Here is a 19,727-nt window from a genome sequence, read left to right as displayed (position 1 = left end):
TATGACGCCTATACATTTGGAACAGATAGTACAACTTCAATGTCAGTGAACCCTTTGTCTTTTTTTGTTGATTGATAATTGCGGTAATTCGAAGTGGGCAAACCAGGATTAAACCATTTTAATTATATTTTTACAACCACTTTGTCCTGTCGGCCTACATTCACCTAAAGGCTGATCGAGGGGAACGCCCCCTTTTTGTTCGAAAAGCTTTGACTGAGAATCACTGGTGCAAACCTTTTCGGATTTCTGGATCCGTCAATGCTTCACAATTTCCACATCCTGAATACAAATATACAAATGTAAATAGTTCGTTTTACGAGCTTGCTGAAATTTTCTTGAATACTCTAGCTTAGCAACTTCTTACAAAAAAGAGTATCAGCAGTGCTGTAATAATTTTATTTACTAAGTTTCATACATGCATGTATGGTGTCAATCTATGTTTATTATTCTCATCGGTTTTCTTCTAGCAGTTTCCAAGCCACGGTACCTATGGATTTGTAAAATTCAAAGCGTTACATTTGCACCATTTATCACAAAAATATCTGACAATTACGCCACCAATATTCACATTTTTTTGTGCAAAACACTGCCAACCCGTTGCCAGGAATATATATATATATATATATATACACGTCTCAGAATGTGACGACTCTATTCGCTACACTGCTCCATCGGATCAAATTGATACAGGGAAGTTATGTAAACGTGTAGAAAGGTCTGAAAAATTCCCAAATTTTTGGTTGTTCCCTCCTCTGGACTCGAACTCGTACCGCTGCGACATCTATGGCAACACAGCATGCACAAAGTCCAGCGCCCTAGACCACTCGGCCAGCTAGGCTATATTCCCAACGATGTTAGAACTGTCAACTTTGCGAAGCAAAGTTTTGGTCGTTCCCTCCGCGGGACTCGAACTCGTACCGCTGTGACATCTATGGCAACACCGCCTGCACTAAGTCCAGCGCCCTAGACCATTCGGCCAGCTAGGCTATATAAAAATATAGCTTTCGCTGGCCGGCTCATTCCTCCTCGTAGGATTAATCTTGGGCTGTAACTTAGTAAGAAACACAGTAAAAAGAATAAGTCACCGCTACTTCGTGGTCGGCGACTTAATAATAATAATAATAATAATAATAATAATAATAATAATGATAATAAAAATAATAATAATAAGAATAAGAAACACAGTAAAAGCAATAAGTCACCGCCACTTCGTGATCGCGACTTAACTAAGGATGAAAGAATATGAAACTGAATAATGAAATGATGCTACTGGCAAATAAGTAATCAGTCAGTGAATGTCATGAATACTGTCAAATGGTCGCAGCTTACCTGTGGTAATTCTGAACTTTCATCAGATCAAAAGGTAAGAATATTTGAATCTGTATTGGAATATATTAGGAAATCCAAACGGTTTCTTATTGTGTAATCATAAGTCCCAAATACAAACCTTCAACATTTGACCCTTTTGTATATATTTTGTAGTAGAAAATGAGTGCACGTTCTTGTACTTTGATTTATGTAAATCTGTTATATTTACTTGTGTCCAATCCTTTTTTGATATTTGACAAATAAAACTTGTTCAACTAAATACTCGCAGCTGTTGTTAAAATGTGCTAGTGCAAAGTGCAGTAGAATAATATTCAAATTCTGCAAAACATAGTATAAAATATGAATACCATGATATAAATTAACATGATATTCAATCAAATATGATTCCAAATATTAAAAAAAATAAAATTAATCATATATTCAACTGAATAATCTACAACAGTTAGTTCAAAAACACCATTTGTCTTTCTCGGCCATATCGGACATCAATACCTGTAACAGTTAACGAGATGTAACATTTATTGTTGTTAATTGTTACCGACTTGTAAATATAATTTCAGGTATATTCAACCAGATTGCGCAAAGGAAAATTCAAAAATTATTTCAGGTATACTTTTTTCCACAAACACAAAAAAATTGATTTCACAGCGGGAAATAATAAACGGGACTACGGGACGGAAAATACCCCCCCCACAATAGTATCGGATTGGTTCAAAAGTCAAAAACTAGGACATTAATTGTCAAGATAATTTTAGTCAAGAAGGTTATAGCTGTAATCAAAAGAATGTAATCCAGGGACAAAGACCGACATGGAAAACAGACATACACAACAAATAACGTAAAGTAACTAAATCATACATACAAAGTAACAAAAGCAAATGAGCAACTTGGACTCAACTAAAAACTGGGAGCATGGACCAGGTGCACCGGTAGGGTAAGAGTGCTCTGTTTTTCTAAAAACACCCGCCGAGTTGCTCATAAAAAGTCAAGTCCGGGATAGACTGCCAATTATTATGTTCCTAAAAGAATGCCAATTATTATGTTCCTAAAAGAAGCATGAAGCAAAGTTTTTAGGTTCAAAGAATTGGGTTCAGTATCACCACCAATTTCCTTCTGACTACAGACAAACCTGTATAACCAGAAAGCATAACATCCCCAAGGTACGAAAAAGTAACATCAAGTGATATGTAAAGTTCTATCAAAAACGGACCTGACTTTTGCAGGGTTAATTTTTCAATTCTGAAAAAAGTGCAGAAGTAAACAAACACCTGAGATTCACTTTATATTGTCCACTCATTTACACAGTTTAAATCACCTATTGTATATTGCCTTTCGATTGACCAGCATGTCAATCTGAATAGAGTTTACCTTTAATACATAGTGAACATCTCAAAACATTGTCCAGACTTAGTTAATTTTCGCCCTTTCTGTAGAATTGATAAAAATAACACAGCAGAAGTCAGGCTAGTTTTTGATATAATTTGACATAAAATAAATACAACTTTCTCATACATAGGGAATGATATGCCTTAAAACTCTTCAAGATACACAGGTTTGTTTGTATAATCAAAGGGAAATTAGTGGTGAAATTGAGGCTATTTTTGTCGAAAAGGAATGATGAACCTAGTGTGTATCGATGGCTGCTGTCCTATTCACAGTATGTTTATTTGAAAGGCGTTTAAAAACATGGGGAAAATCTCAAACATTATCTGAACCAGGGAATGTATATGACGTAATATAAAGTCCCTATATAAACTCAGTTTACCTTGCAAGTCTCTGCATAATTGATACAAGGAACACAGCAAACATCAGGTCAGTTTTTATTTGATTTAACTTAAAGTTAATGTAACTTTATCATATCTAGGGAGTGCTATGTCTTGAACCCATATTTGTCGAAAGGTAATGATGGACCTTAATATCAAATTAGTCCAGATAATTATGATGAGACTGAGGTATTTTTTTTAAAAAATCTGACCTCTTATGTTAAAGGGAGGCGACCAAGTAAAACAAAATTAGCATCCCAAACGGCATAATTATTTGGACTTGAAAATATGAATACAGCGGTTCCTCTATATCATATTTGATAGTTACCGACCATTGGTGGAAACAAGTGCCTGTGATATTATGTCCCGGTTTAAACATATAATGTACATTCAAAATACAGCCTCAACCCACGGGTGTACATACACAGGTATAGAAAAATGTTGACATCCTGGTTTCCCACATTTTTATTATTGGTTAAAATAAACAAAGGGGGTTGCGTTGTTTTAACAGTTAAAGTTTGTTTCTCATTCATTCATTTCTTCCCCCCCCCCAGATATTGGGATTATATAAACATAACTAGAACATATTTACACATAGTTTAACTTAACATATAGAATAAAGTTACGTATGTAATAGCATAAATGCAAAAATAAAGTTAACACAATACATTATTCATACGCATATATGTAGGCCAGGTTGAGTGAAGTAAACATATAGATAGAGCACGCTGACAGGAGTTGAAAAAAAACAAACAAAAACAAAGAAAACAAAAAAGCCACAAGAAATGCTGGTAATGTCACACCGTGATCCTACAAGAATGCAGTTCTTTGTCGTAGGCTGCAGAAGCCCATACAACGTGGGTATAGCACAATCGTTGGAAAGGAATTTTATTCACTTTTTCTGAGTACTGTGGCTGGCTATTTTCCGAGCATTATGCCGTACAGTGACTCATGTCATCACACTCACTCAATTCGACATAGCGCTCCAGCGGAAAATTCTCGATAAGTAAATCCCACCAAATGTCAAGTTAATGAAAATACAATAGTACAATCTACGCATGCATGAATCATTTCATCATGGAAAGTTCTGTTACATTATTTGCCAGGCCGAATGTGTCTTTTTGGTGTACATGAAATTAGTTTGGGATGGAAAAATATTTTTCGGTTCCATACATTTTGTGGAAATAGACCATATTCTAGCGACTGAGATAGTAATGTATATTTGTTTAAAGCGAAAAAAAATCGTCAAGATCTGAAACTCTATTATTCCGATCAGAATCGTGCCTTTGGTTTATTGCATTTTCACAATTCGTTTCCGTTCTTGTTTGCTTAGAAAATGCTCATCTGATATAAATTCTTGCAAAAAGTTTGACAGATTATTTTCATGAATAATATTCACGATATGAAGAATAAAGCCAAAATGGCTGCTTCCTAGTAAGAATGTGAAAAGTCTGTACAGAAACACCTTCTTCGGTAGATAATGAGAATTTAAATTACAAAGTACAAAGAAGTACAATTACCTTTTTCAATTTCACATATAATGTTACGCAGTCCAACCATACTTTCACGTATATCCGCATTGGTATTTATAGGAAGTCGTCTCTGAGCGTGTTTCATAATAAATATTATAGCTTATTCAATACATAAATGGGTATAATTATCGGATGAAAGGATGACTTGATATATAATTTTCTATATAAAGTTTGTCTTATCATTAGTTTTCGCAAACTGCATAACACATGACTTCTTGCCATTGAATGTAAACCGCCATTTACGCGCAATATCACTAAAAATATCGAGCATTTTTGTAGGCTACAAGGTGTTGTTGCCGCACATGTTACATCGCCAGCAAGGCTTGGGGCGCTACATTTTATAGTATTATCCAAGACCTTCATCTAGTCATTTCAGTAGATCATTATTAAAAACTAAATACAAGAAACCAGAGAGTACGCCACCTTATCGGATACCTTGCATAACTGGAAAATATTCAGACGCGCATTGATTGATAACGACAGCGTTTTGCGTATAACTATAGAACATATCTATGATCCGCCATAAATGACCACGAATACCTAAACTATATGATTTAACCATGAGGGCATTTCTCCAAACAATTCAATGGCTTTTCTGCTATCTAAGAAAGCGACACAAAACTCTACTATTAAGTTTTAAATTATGAAGCGGCCAAACAACTAAAGACACGTTGAAATGCTTAATGGAGGGATGACGGAAATGTTTTCGGGTCTACGACATTGGATTTATAATAAGTTTTTCAAAGATCTTCACCAGACATGATAGTAACGATACCGGTCGGTAGTTACCGAGGCAGGATTAATCTGTTACTTCCTATAAGGAAAACTGTGGTATTTATTTTCCCATAGCCGACAATACTAACCTTTTTAAGTTTTTCAGTAATTTTTAATTAAAACTAGGACTCAAAAACCATTTTTTGTTGTAGTACTATTATTAAGAGATCGAAAAATCACCATGGGAATAGAGGTTGACCATCTTTTTTTTTCAACCGCCATCAAAAGTTTGAAGGTACCGGTAGTTTTGCATTTGTTTGGTTCCGCACTCATTTGTAGTATGCAGTATTTTAAAAATTTCATAAACTATACATTTTGAAGGATAAAAAAATAAAGTTAATATTTTTAAAAAGTTTAATCCTTTAATAATCTGAGAGAGAAAAATCATCATTACAAACTTTGTCAGTACACCAATCTGTCCTTTCAAAGTTCTACTGCAGGGAAATAAATACTACTATTTTCCCTATACCTCCACTCATCTGAGAGAACAAACAGGAAAAGTGTCTTTTCACTAAGTACATCCATTTTATGACACAAATAAGAAGTTACAGAACTCTCGTACTTTGGTTTGATCCTTGCCAGGGCATATTAGAATCACTGTGCACATCATGCAAGACAGCGTTTTTCCCTCCTGAAAAAAAAAATAAATTCAATGCTGTTCATTCCATAAATAATGTAAGCTGAACAAAATGCCATCTTGTTTCATCATTAGTTTGTCTACCCCGGACTTGACTTTTTATGAGCAACTCAGCGGTCGTTTCTAGAAAAGCAGAGGACGCTTACCCTACTGGTGCACCTGGTCCATGCTTCCAGTTTTTAGTGGAGTCCGAGTTGCTCATTTGATTTTGTTACTTTGTATGTATGATTTTAGTTACTTTATGTTCTTTGTTGTGAATGTCTGTTATCCATCTCTGGTCTTTGTCCCTGGATTACATTCTTTTGATTACCGCTATAACCTTGGTTCCCTTGATTACTCTTAACTCTGGACGCTGCATCCAGCCCTCTCAGAAAACGCTTGCCGTTGGGTTTTAAAAAATGAAACAAGTCTGAATTTTTTTCTAGCAGGATATCCATTGCCCACTGATCTTCCAATTGTCTCTCTACAAAAGAGCCCGTGAGTATATATTATCACCTTTTATCACCAAAATTAAATACAAATACAGTTTTTTTATTGTTTTTTTTTAATTTTTCATTAGTTCCAACTCAGATACACAAAAAAGTGGTTTAAGTTTTGGTTCAAATAGGATACAGACAGTACTATATTATCTACATATTTATATACTATATATTGAACCAGGCACAGGCACAGGTATTTAGAGTGGCGATTTCTTTGTTAAAAGGAAAAAAAATACGAAATCAATTTGTATTTTTTTCTTTTTTACAAAAAAAAACAAAGCAAAAAACAAAAACAAAAACAAACAAAACAAAAACAGACAAAACAAAACAAAAACAAACCAAACCAAACCAAACCAAACCAAACCAAAACAAAACAAACCAAAACAAACAAATAAAAAACAAAAATAAAAAACAAACTAACAAAAAAAAATAACTACGTCATGTACCTGTGACACATGGAAGCTTAAATTTCGAAATTTGTTTTATTCAAATATCCAGGCACTTCTAAAACTAGGAGGTGTAGCAAGGTGACATAGGTAGCTTTGATTAACTTGTGAGAGTTGCAGCTATCTTCTTTATTTAATAAAAACAATTCTTTGAACGATCTTTCGAACAGATAATTCGGAGCATTCTATGAATCAATTTCTATATTCGAAGATATTTATGATTGGAAACAAAGAATTTCCTATCTCAGCAAATAGACTTGGTAGTTCTGAATGGTTTATAGCTTTGTAAATTCTGTCTATAATACAGTTTGCTTCTCCCTTAAACTCCTTGAATGTAAAATAAAGCTATGATTTGAATTATTTTGGTATTTCATACAATCATTTACATTAAAGTTAAATTTCCAGTTAGACATCATTTTCTTTGTTTTGATTTGTCATGCTTTCAAACACAAAGAAATATTCATCATAAATACTGTATGTAAAACTGACCTACCTGCAGTTTTACTTGATGTCTTGGTGATTTTTTGTTTTTGTTTACTTCCTAGTTGTTTTTGATTTACATTAATATACCAGTAACTATGCCTAAAATAGTAACAGCAATTGCGATAGGAGCTGGTAACAGAGGGAATAGTTATGCAGCATACACCTTTGCCGAGAGACATCCATTGAAGGTATGTTTGTGTATATTTGTAATTTATTGTGATTAAAAAATAAAAAAAAACCAATAATAATAATAATGATAAAATAAAAAAGAAAATACCCCTAAAAAACAACAACAAAAACAAAAAAACAAAACAAAACAAACAAAACGGACAGAACAGTTTTAACTTGTCGTATATATAATCGATTATAAAATGTTTTTTTATACGCCCCCATTGGAGGAAGCATAATTTTGTCATGGTGTCCGCTCCTCCACAAGTTTTCCTGTTAAAATGTCTGCAAATTCTTACCAGAGCTACTTGATATTTTAACAGGACCGTTATATCACATCAGGTAGAATGAAGCCACTTTAATTTCATGTTCGATGACTATTTATAATTTGACCTTATAGTTACTGGCCTTGGCTGGGGAGTTGGTGGTATTCTTTTGTGAGCTTTCCTTATATTTTGTTTGGTTTATTTCATACTGGTTTATTTTAAATAATGGTTTGTAAACCAATGTAGACTTCATGTTAACACATATTTCTGAAGATTTGTGTTGTAGATACAGGCTTGTTTAGTTAAAAAAAATGTATTCGGTGTATTTATGCATGTAGACCAGAGAACGACAGAGATCAAGAAAAAAAAACAACTAGCCATACCTGTTAGAATTTTTATAACAAGGAAGTTAAGACGTTTTGCCAATTCTCGATTCTGCTCAAAGCTTCGATAATGATTTTCATTATGATATTGTCTTTTTTTCAGATTATAGCCGTCGCTGAACCAAGGGATGACTACAGAAATAAATTTGTTGAAAAATTCAAAATTTCAAAGGATAATATTTTCAAAGGTACTTTTTAAAATTTTATTTGATTTTTTAAACGACGAAAAAATGAACTTTAAGTCAACTGCATGTATCCTAGCTAATGTTTCGGTATTTGAATTAAAAAACGACAGAATATTCATGAAACATAAATATTGCATTTATACTTTAATAACCACTTACATTTGTCAATGTTTTGTTGCTTCTTAAACTTTTTTTGCTCATTATTTGTACAATATCACCTATCAAGATAATTAATGTTGGATTTTTAGACTGGCGAGATGTTGTTAAAATGGGCAAGTTTGCTGACTGTGTTTTCATTTGTACACAAGACAGATTTCATGTGGTAATATAACATTGTTATCACTCTCATAAATAATCATTGATAGTGTAGTATGTAGTAAATTCGACTAGGTGATACATATAAAATAAACAAGAGACATTACTTAGTGTAAATCTATCTTATTATTTTTTAGAAAACCTTTCCTACATGCTGAACATTACATTAATATTAAAATTGAATAAATGGTTTCACTCACTTTTTGTTATCTCCCATGACAGGACAGGGAACTTAGAAATGCTAGGTGTCTGTGTGTCTATTAATATGTCACACCCTGTAAATGTTATCATGCCTTCATTTCTCCATTAGTATGCCTCTGTTAGTAGGCTTAATTTCTTTGAATTATTGTAGGAGCCGACTCTAGCTTTTGCCAAGTTGAAATACCAGATTTTGTTGGAAAAACCAATGGCTGTAAGTCAAGTTAATCAAATCTTAATATCATTTAATTTCTTTATTTGATGAGGAGTGTATAATGTAAACCAAAGTTCCTGTGTTGAAGTTTGAAAAGTATTTAAAAAAGTGTTGTTTTTATGTTAGACTTCCACTCAAAGAGTGGGTGATGTATGGAATAATCTTGAATGTATGTCCATCTGCCATTCTGTCTGTTTGTCAAAATGTCATCGCTGATTCCCAAATGAATGGATTGATATCAAATTTATTTGGTATTTGGCATTATATAAACAAGGCATGCCGTATATTGTAGGAAATTTTGGTTGCTGTCTGATATCAACTTCCTGTACTAGTGGGGGTATATCTAGCATTACACAGCATGCAATATGTTTGTTTTAGCATGCTTATTTACAAATAGAAAGAAAATAAAAACTAGGCCCTGTTAAGTTCTACACTGCTAATTTTTTACATTTCTAGAAAAAGTGAAATTAAAAGTTACAACTTTAAGTATATACAGTAATTGGTGTTAATTGAAGGGTTCATTGTAAAATACTGTTACAGCAAACTGAAGGGGAGTGTAGAGCAATAGTAGAAACATGTAAATCAGAGGGTGTTATTTTACAAGTCTGCCATGTGTTGAGGTACAGTTCATGGGCAGTGAAGATTAAAGAAGTTATAGACAGTGGTAGAATTGGTGATGTTGTTAATATACAGCATCTAGAACCTGTAAGTCTTATAGAACATGTTAATTATATACTTTAAAAAGGGAGAACGAAATACCCAAAACAAGGAGAAATAAGTACATTGTAGTCAAAACAAGTAGAATTCACATCATAACTGTGATATTTGTTCTATACAGCACATAGAACCTGTAATGCTTACAGTACATGTTAATTATATACTTCAAAAAGGAGAATGAAATACCCCAAAACAAGGAGAAAACATACATTGTTCTCAAAACAAGGACAATTCACATCCTAACTTGATATAAATTAACACCATGTAAGTTCATAAACTAAACGTTTGCATGATTTATATGTAAAATATTGAATTTTTATTGACATCAATACAATATATGTATGGACTTTAATCACATCTAATGTGATCCCAATATTTAAGTTGAAAATAAAGTTAATGCATCCAAAGCAGTAATTGTGACTCTTAGATACAATATCTTTTTTATTTGCTCTTTAAAAGGAGGAGGGCTCATATTGGCCTAAAATAAAACTAAAAATTAATCTGCAAATGTTTGAAAGTGTTCAATGTGAGAGTGAAGACTTGAATGTAACAAAAGGATTAATGAAAATCTTGCACTAAATGGACAAAAGAATTGCTTGAAGTTTTTACTCCCAAAAATCAATCATTTCTTATCTAGAAATTTATAATTCAAAAACTGCTGCAGCGTTATCCAGTTGGCAGGTTCTGTCAAATTTGCTATCATGAAAATTTATACAGCGAGATAATCTTTTCTGCTTCATATAAAGATGCAGATTTGGTGAATATATAGTGATAGTAATCAAAGGATCTCCATTTAATATTTTAGGTAGGGTACTGGCATTTCCCACATTCCTTTGTCAGAGGAAACTGGCACAAGGAATCGGATAGCTCTACCTCACTTCTTACAAAGTGCTGTCATGATCTTGATCTTATTAACTACTGGATGGGACCACAAAATAGATGTGAAAAGATTTCCTCATTTGGACATTTAAGCCACTTCAAAAAAGAATTTAAGGTTGGTAATCTATTCTAAGACATTTCAGGTTGGTTACTGGCAATTTGTACATTCATTTGTGAGAGGAAACTGGAGGAATGAAGAGTAGAGTTCTAATTTCTTATTGGCTAAGTGTTGTCATGACCTTGACCTTATAAATTACTGGATGGGTGATAACCATTGTGAAAAAGTTTCATCTTTTAGTCAAATTATTTTACTTTCAGAAACAAGGACAGTTGGCCAATTTACATGAATACTTTAGGTGACCAGCTGGTACTATTCCCTTTCATTTTAGTCATTCCTGGCTAATTAACCAGTGCGTCAACTTGATTTTTTATCGAGAGCATCATTCCGTTGCATTAAGTTAAGATCACATATTTGCGCTTTGCAAATTTTTTATTTATTTTATTTTTGTTTTTGTATATGTACAACAGTTTTCAATATAATGCAGAGGTGTTTACCATTACGAATTCGCTGTAATTTCTTCAAAATTTGACTGCGAATTACGCTCTACAGATTGTGACACAAAGTTAAATACTTTTCTTCATAAATTATAACAAAGAGTGCTTTTGGTTTTAAAGTAGCATAAACATGTCTGAGAATGACAAAGTGGAAATAAAAGAAGTGAAAGATTGTATTTACTTGATAGAAGATACAATCCTTTCCACCTTGGTTATGGTTCATTTAATTACCAATTTCCTAAAAGGGGCAAGAGATAAGTTTGTTTCAATTAGTATAGATAGCTTATTTCTTAACTACATTCAATGCGATTTCATATAAGGTTTTTTATATGCTGATATTCAATATTATATGTTGAGATTTTTTCCATTGAGGGTCCTTTTTTCAAAATCAAACTTTGGTTTTTATTAAAATTGTACTAAGGGCTTCGCAGATTTTTTTAATCCTATAAAATGTTTTATGTGCTGAATCTGACAGTGCTTCATGTGATGAATCTGACAATGCTTTGTGTGATGAATCTTACAGTGATTTATGTGATGAATCTTGCCTTGTATTATAATTTTGGTTTTGGTCCTATATTCTATTTGTCTAGATTATAGTGTGTCAAACATTCACAGTTCAAATTAGAGCTCATTTGTGTCCATACATTTAAAAACAATGATAATAATATTCAAAGTAGGTCATACGTAGTATTTTTTGTCTATCGCTTTTCCTACTTATTATACATGATCACACAAAGTGGCGAGGTATTGTGTGATACCCTTCGTGCGTGTTCGTTTGTTGTGTATCTCCAACAGTTTATAGGTGATAACTTTAGAAGATATTGCAGGATTTTCTTAAAACTTTGTATAGCTATTAAGTATTAATGCAGATAATGGGATTATTAACACAAAAGTTATGGCAATTTTAAGTTGTTTTACCCAATGTAGCAGGGTATCATTAATGTCCTATTAAATCCCTTATTTTATTTTTAGAGATAATGTTTGATGAAAATACTTAGGAATTTTAATTTGAAAACACCAAACTTGATTTTGAGATAATCGACCTTTAATGTTTGTGATTTTTGCAAGATTTTATTCAAGTAATATACAATATTTTCACTTTTTGGCAATTCATTAAAAAACTCTTCTTTAAAGAGATATATAAAATTTTATTTATTGTTTTAATTTTTACTGTTAAGGCAGCAGCCATTTGATTTTCTATGGATTTAAAAAAAATTTTATTTTTAAAAACAAAACTGCAGTGCGAAAATAAAATTTTTAGTTTTACTCTCAGTTTTAAATACCTTATTTACTTATACTCATTATTATCCTGGTAATCATTGTTTTATCACTTTAATACTGTATATAACCGTACAGCCAGAAGGTGCAGCCAACAGATGTATGGATTGTCCGGCCTCTATAGAGAGAGTTTGTCCTTACTCAGCGAAGAAACTTTACCTAGAACTTGTCAAAATGGTATGTGGCTTTTTGTGGTATACTGTTTCTTAGATGACACCTGTCCTGTTGTCTGAGTAAAGTCATGTCCCTTGAAGTAGAAGAAAATCTACAAAAACGTAGTTCTATATAAATCAATCTGAAAGTATTTGCATTTTCGTACATCATTTAAAACACTTTCTTAATTAAATTTCATGTTTTATACCCCTGCATGCTATTGTAATGTAACATTAGTCAAATGTATCATTTGCTTCTTAGAAGACACTATTTCTGCTGCTTTATGAAGTTCATGTCCGATAAAGAGGAAGAAAATCTACAAAAATATAGTTCTTTATAAATCAACTTGAGAGTACATGGTAGCGTTACTCTAAACTATTGATAACTTACTAAATTTGTTTCTTTCATTTGGCTTTTATTTTACAGACTGTGATAAGGAAACTATTATTTCATTAACTTATACACATTTTAGGGTCATAGAGACTGGCCACTGTCAGTTTTGACACCAACTCCTGATATTGAAAATATAACAGATGCTCTGAACAATGGACCTTATGGCAAATGTGTATATGACTGTGACAATGATGTCATGTCAAATCAGGTGGTAAACATGCAGTTTAAAAATGGTGCTACTGCCACAATAACTATGGTTGCATTTACAGAGGATAGTTGTGATAGAAAGGTCAAACTATTCGGAACAAAGGTAAACATTTGTATTACTCATCTAAGAGTTATTTCCCTCATTAATATTCATTTGTTGAACAGTATCTAAGGTAGGACTTCTTAAAACAAATGGGTTTGCATTTTTTCCCTCTTCTCTTTCTAAAAATAAACATTTTAAAGGCAAGTTCAAAATTTCTTAAAAGAAGATACCTTTGAATAAAAAGAAAGGAGAATTTTTAATCAGGTTATGCATAGGTCAATTCGTGAGTATATAATGAAAAAATTCCTTCCAGCAGATTTCTAGCTCAAATTCCTATCTAAATGGTGTCTTTATTTTTCTTAACAGTTATAACACTAGTATGTTTTTCAGGGTGAATTGATATGTAATGGTGCAGACCAGTCTATAATTGTATATGACTTTACAAGGAGAGATCATGGTAAGTTTGTATTATTAGTTATACATAGCAGTTAACATTAAATGTTTCAGTCTATACATGTCATACATGTATTAACATGTTACTGCAAGTCAAAACAAATTTCTGAGTATTTAGTGTCAAATAATATCTTTTTGGCTTAAACTGTATTTTAAGTCGACTTTTTGCACTCGTAATTTCAGTATTTTACATTCGCATATGATTTACATAATTATATATTACTACTCCACAATAAGTTACTGATCGGTGCCATATTTACCATCATAGCTTCATAGTTCTAGCTTAATACGAGATCAAAATGTACCTCTGAGATATCATACACATGTGTTTTATGTATGTTTTTTGTTTGTATGAGAACGGGAAGTTTACATTAAAAGATGAAAGATCGTTTGGCATTGAACATTACCCAGATATAGATATATATATTTATAGAAGAGTAATCAAGGGAACCAAGGTTATAGGGTATTCAAATGAATGTAATCCAGGGACAAAAACCAGACATGGAAAACAGACAAACACAACAAAGAACATAAAGTAACTAAAATCATACATACAAAGTAAAAAATGTTAATGAGCAACTCGCACTAAAAACTGGGAGCATGGACCAGGTGCACCGAACGGTAAGCGTCCTCTGTTTTTCTAGAAACATCCGTCGAGTTGCTCATAAAATGTCAAGTCTGGGTAAAGAGGAAAGGAAAACTATGACCCGTTGAATAAATCAGTTTTCATGGTGCAGATGGATACACCATAATGATCCACGAGTTCATGATGACGACCATAAAACTTCTGTAGTGATGACTTTAAACTTGTAGCAACATAACCCTGTTCCAGAAGCCTATTTGTTGGAGTTCTAGCGCGATACAAAATGTCTGCGTAGTTTCGGCAAGCTCTGGCATAATGTATGAGTTGTGATATGAACACTCCATACGCAGGTTGACAAAAAAGGGGGAAAAATTCCCAACGATGTTAGAACTGTCAAATTAGAGAAGCAAATCTTTGGTCGTTCTCTCCGCGGGACTCCATCTCTTACCGCTGTGACATCTGTGGCAACACCGGCTGTACAAAGTCCAACGTCCTAGAATACTCGGCCAGCTAGGCTATATGAAAATATTGCTTTCGCTGGCTGGGCCATTCCTCCTCGTTAACATACACTTTAAACCCGCGACCACAAATTGCCCTTACTATTATGTTATTCTATGCTTGGATTAAGCTTTGTTTTGTTTAATACCATACTTTATATTTATTCTATATATCAGATAAACTTAGTGTTGGAACCAAAAAGGGATTGTTAGGTCATGAAGAGGCAGATGTCTACTGTGTTGAAAATTTTGTCGATGCCATTATAGTGAGTAATATTTGAACAGAGTTGCTTATGTTTGCCTTGAAAGGAATATCATAATGTTTATGAAGGAATGAGTAAACTCACTCCTGAATTGGTTTTAGTATCATATCAAAGATGTATTGCATAAATCATTAATGAAGTACATACATACATTATCAGTTAAAGAACTCTTGTGTTTTATACCCCAACTTAACATGTTCATGGTAGATTGGAATCAACATGTCTCTGTGTCACTCAGTTATTTCATTATTTTTTTATTTTGTTTTTTGTCCATCATTCCGGTCTAAATTTTCTCCGCTACCACTTAGCAATTGGGCATAAAATTTGGTACGTAGTTTTATGATTGTAAGCAATTTTGGTTGCCGTCCAATACAAACTTCCTGTTTAGCACAAATTACTTTTTGTCGAACTCTTTTATTCTGTGTTAGAAACTTATATTGTGTGTAACATTTTATCTCAAACTTTGCTCTATCAGTCTTGAATGTTGTGTCCACAATTTTATGAACTGTTCAGGGTTCAATTACTGCGGTTGTATCAAGCTGCACACATTCAAAGCATTTTGTAACACATTAAAACACATATCTTGTTTTAAACCTCTTAACATTGTTTGATCATTAAATAGTAATTCGGTAAACAGGAAATATTTTACTTTATGATTCTTAATGATGTACTTGTTGACGATTTAAAATGATATTGTCTCAATTTATACTCCAACCCAAATGAGTGGGCGTATATTGGAATCGCCTTGTCCATCCAATCATTGTTCTGTCTGACTTTTGTTGCAATTAACTCAACTCCAATTAACTGATAATTAAAAATTTGGTATGTGACTTGAATAAAACAGAAAATAAATTGTAACAAAAATCTTGGCTCCTACTTGACTGATTTATTCTAATGTAGTTTGAAGCTTTGGGGCATAAGTTGAAAGCTGCCCCATGTCAATTTTAAAAAGAGTTGGATATGCATAACATGGCTTCATCTATATTAAGACCTATTTTTTAATTTCAATAGAACAACGATCCATTGAAAGTTCGTACAGGACCAGATGAATCATTTTATAGTCATATGTTAGTTTTTGCTGCAGAAAAGGCCAGAAAGGAGAACTGTGTCGTTACAATGGCTCAAGATGGAACTTTTTCATAATATATATCTTGTAAAGACATATATATGCAGAGAATCTTTATTTTAGTAGAAATCTAAATTAAATCTGTGATAATTGTTTTTTTTTTAATCTGTCGATAAATGTTAAGGTAAAAGTGATTCGTTTGTATAATTTTATTTCACTGTTGTTAAATGTTGAATTAATAATTGAATTGTGATTTCTCCATTCAATTCATCATGATTTTTTTCTGTGTAGTTATTGTTAAATGGAACATCTTTGTTCAGTTAGGGTGGTAAAGGCTTATTTTCATATTGTGTTTCAATTTATAATTATATCCGTATTTTCATGTTTTTTTTTATATAAATGAAGTTGATCCCAAAACATATTCAAAACTATAGTTTAAGGCTAAAATTGTCTCTCCTGGATTATCTCCAAGTACACTTAGCATCACATCTACAAGAAATAAGTACATGTCATCATTTTAACCAGAAGATTTCAATGCAGATGAGATAAACAATAGGAAATGACACATGATACTTTAATGATTTTTTTTTTCAATGTAGCTTGATTGCTTATTGCAAAATGATTGTTCAAGTAACTTGATTGCTTATTGCAACATGAGTTTTCAAAATGACTTGATTATTTAATGAAAATGTATTCCTTAGACTCAAACATTTATTATTGATTCAGAAATCTAGATGAAAATTGTAAAATTAAGGGCAGTATGCATTTTTTTGCAATAAATCTTGAACTGATAATGCTTATTATCGAAAACAAAACTGATAAATCGTATTCATATTTGTTCCAGTATAAGTAATTTTTTATACTAGTTTGCCAAAATGTGTACTATTTTGTGGAAATATGCAACAAATTTGCGAAAATGTGATAAAATTGTTACAAAATTAAGCTTAATACACAACACTAAAAAGATGAAATTCCATTAATTGTATCATTTAGAATTTTTAATATTTGTAATTAGTTTATAGCATTTAATAACATTTTGTTCAAATATATCTCATTTTCAAATTCAATGAATTTTTCATTTGACCATTAACCTATTAGAATCTTTGCTTCATGTTCTTTGTTGTGTGGGTCTGTTTACCATGTCTGGTCTTTGTCCCTGGTTTTTATTTCCGCTAGAATCTTGATTCCCTTGATTACTCTTTTACCTATTTTATTTCACATAAACTATGAACAGTTACTGAGGAAATAGACAAAAATTGATTATGTAATATAATTTGCATGTGAAAACAGTGTAGATGTACTGATATTAACAATTTTAATAATTAACACTGTGTGCATAATATCAACTCTCCTAGCTTAGATTCAAGTTGCTTTTGAAAATGTTGTTATAAGTATATTTTTGATTAATTAAATTGTTTTGAATTTATTTTTTGAAATAAAAAATTAAATTCATTTGTACTAAATAGTGCTTTGATAAGATAAAAAAAATATTTGTCATTCTGTTACATATTACTTTCAATGTTGTTACATGTACACAGTGACAGCAAATAGCGCATATACATACATATATAATGACACCTATAAATTTGGAGCAGACTATTCAACTTCATTATCAGTGAGCCTTTTACCTTTTTTGTTTATCTATTTATCTATCTATCTAAAGTGCTCAAGGAATTTAGATGATTTTTTGAAAGTTTGGGCATCATTTATAGTTTAGCATGAAGGATTATAATTATTGTTGGATGACTCCAAAGGGAGATCATCCAACTTGCGAGTTCAATAAGTTAAAACCTTGAAAGCAAAACTCCCCCTTAACTGAGTCCACGTAATAAAGAGGGTGGGGATTTTATAAAGGAAGAAAATGGGCCAAATATACAACTTTTTTTACTGTATTAAATATTTATGTACATTTTGGATTCCTGCTGTCCAAACTTATTTGCCTTACAATTTGTATCTCTTATTATACAACTTATATTGATAAAAATACGATTATGATGATTTTTTAAGGTCGACATGATATGTAGATTAGCATGAATGAAAATAGTTGCTGTCAGATGACTTGACTGAAATAGAGATAAACCAACTTTAAGAATTAATATCTCACTCAATTTCACAGTATTTCTGATTTGATATGTTTTTAAATTTAAAAATGGTATGTAAAGAACATAATGATATTTTATGGAAGATTTTAAAATGCAATAGACATAAAATATTTAAGTTTTATTCTTTTTTTTTCAAAAGTTAAAACACATGTTTTTATCTTGGTTTTTTTTTTATCTATACAATCTATAAAAAAAATACAAATAAGTTTGTCTAAAATATGCATACATACTTAATACAGTATTTGGCTAATTTTTATCTTTTATAAAAGCCCCATCTTCTTTATTATTTGGAATCGCAGGGTAAATTTTGTTTATCACAAACATAAATTGTAGGCTGCAGTTCATACTTCTTTGCAATATATAATACTGTTATTAACAGAATACTGGATTATTGATATAGATTTGTAATGATTTTGCATATAATTCGTTTATGCACCACAATCTGGTACTGATTAGTTCATAATTACTGGTAATTAATGATACATGTATAATAAATATCTAATGCTTAATACTATATTGTTTATTGTTTGTTATGTCTGTCAGGAAGTTTTGTCCTTGCATTTTGCCAAGAACACATTGAATGAAGGCTAGCTATTTATTAACACACTCATGTTAATTATTTTAACATACTTAGATGGTCATACTAATGTCAATTTGGTAGTACTGGTCTAGAAATGTCATATTTTGAAGATGAACTGTATGGCGGCTTTGATTAACAGTATCAGATTTGTATTCCTTTACCATCATAATTCTTCGGTGAAATTAACTGAGGTTTGTTTACCTATTAAACAAAACAAAATGATATGAGAAATTCCATTAAGCTAGATCCTTGAACATGTGACATATAACTTTCACAGCCGTAAGTAATAAGAAAGGTAAGTTACATAAATTCTGCGTAATGTTTAATTAAGATGGACTTGTACCAAGCCAAAATGATATTCCATCATTAACTGAACAGTATGATAAACGAGCAATCATGAATTAGGGGACCCAGTTAAAAAAGACACTGCTTATTAAAATTCTGGTCCACCTGCCAAAGTCTATGTTGAAATAAACCTGTTGTCTCTGAAAAAAAAAGGTTTAAGTTGTGCCTAGACATGTAAATCCATAAATAAAAGTAAGCATAAAAAGGGAGGTACAGTACTAGTCAGCACTTGCCCAAATTACTTGCAGCACTGTATTAACTCCGAGATCTGCCACGGTTTCTTTGTTCACCTTTTGACACAAATTTACATAAACTCTGACTGATGATACTTTGCTAGCAGGACATTTTAATACAAGAATCGGCTCTTTGTCAGAAACTTTAAGCCAAACAGACAGTATGCCAAATAGTGTGTTTACAGACAGATGTTTTAATCAGGATGGG

The 19,727-nt window shown here is 32.0% G+C and overlaps 1 protein-coding gene across 2 annotated transcripts; it reads left to right on the top strand.

Moving 5' to 3' along the window:
• The first annotated feature begins 3,120 nt into the window (after positions 1-3,120).
• On the top strand, positions 3,121-18,941 carry LOC148629133 (uncharacterized). 2 transcript variants are annotated; one of them, XM_088544674.1, is made up of 13 exons: positions 3,121-3,141; positions 6,464-6,512; positions 7,506-7,631; positions 8,364-8,448; positions 8,694-8,767; positions 9,113-9,172; positions 9,713-9,877; positions 10,695-10,883; positions 12,680-12,778; positions 13,227-13,457; positions 13,788-13,854; positions 15,108-15,196; positions 16,205-18,941. In XM_088544674.1, the coding sequence occupies exons 3-13, from the start codon at positions 7,539-7,541 to the stop codon at positions 16,334-16,336; spliced, it is 1,284 nt and encodes a 427-aa protein (XP_088400800.1). In that variant the 5' UTR covers positions 3,121-3,141; positions 6,464-6,512; positions 7,506-7,538; the 3' UTR covers positions 16,337-18,941. The 2 variants fall into 2 exon arrangements, with proteins under 2 accessions (XP_088400800.1, XP_088400809.1); XM_088544683.1 differs by having other exon boundaries at positions 6,461-6,512.
• The last annotated feature ends 786 nt before the right edge of the window (positions 18,942-19,727 follow it).

The sequence above is a fragment of the Perna viridis genome, chromosome 1 (genome assembly GCF_037379345.1).
Source record: "Perna viridis isolate PV_CMFRI_1.1 ecotype Kerala chromosome 1, ASM3737934v1, whole genome shotgun sequence".
NCBI lineage: Eukaryota > Metazoa > Mollusca > Bivalvia > Mytilida > Mytilidae > Perna > Perna viridis.
This window is presented reverse-complemented; position numbering and strand designations above follow the sequence as displayed.

Bases quoted from the DNA above. Each gene is read 5' to 3' on its own strand.
- LOC148629133 (XM_088544674.1), top strand. From the start codon at position 7,539: ATGCCTAAAATAGTAACAGCAATTGCGATAGGAGCTGGTAACAGAGGG. The intron at 9,173-9,712 runs GTAAGTCAAGTT...ATACTGTTACAG, and splicing joins TGTTGGAAAAACCAATGGCT to CAAACTGAAGGGGAGTGTAG. The intron at 15,197-16,204 runs GTGAGTAATATT...TAATTTCAATAG, and splicing joins ATTTTGTCGATGCCATTATA to AACAACGATCCATTGAAAGT.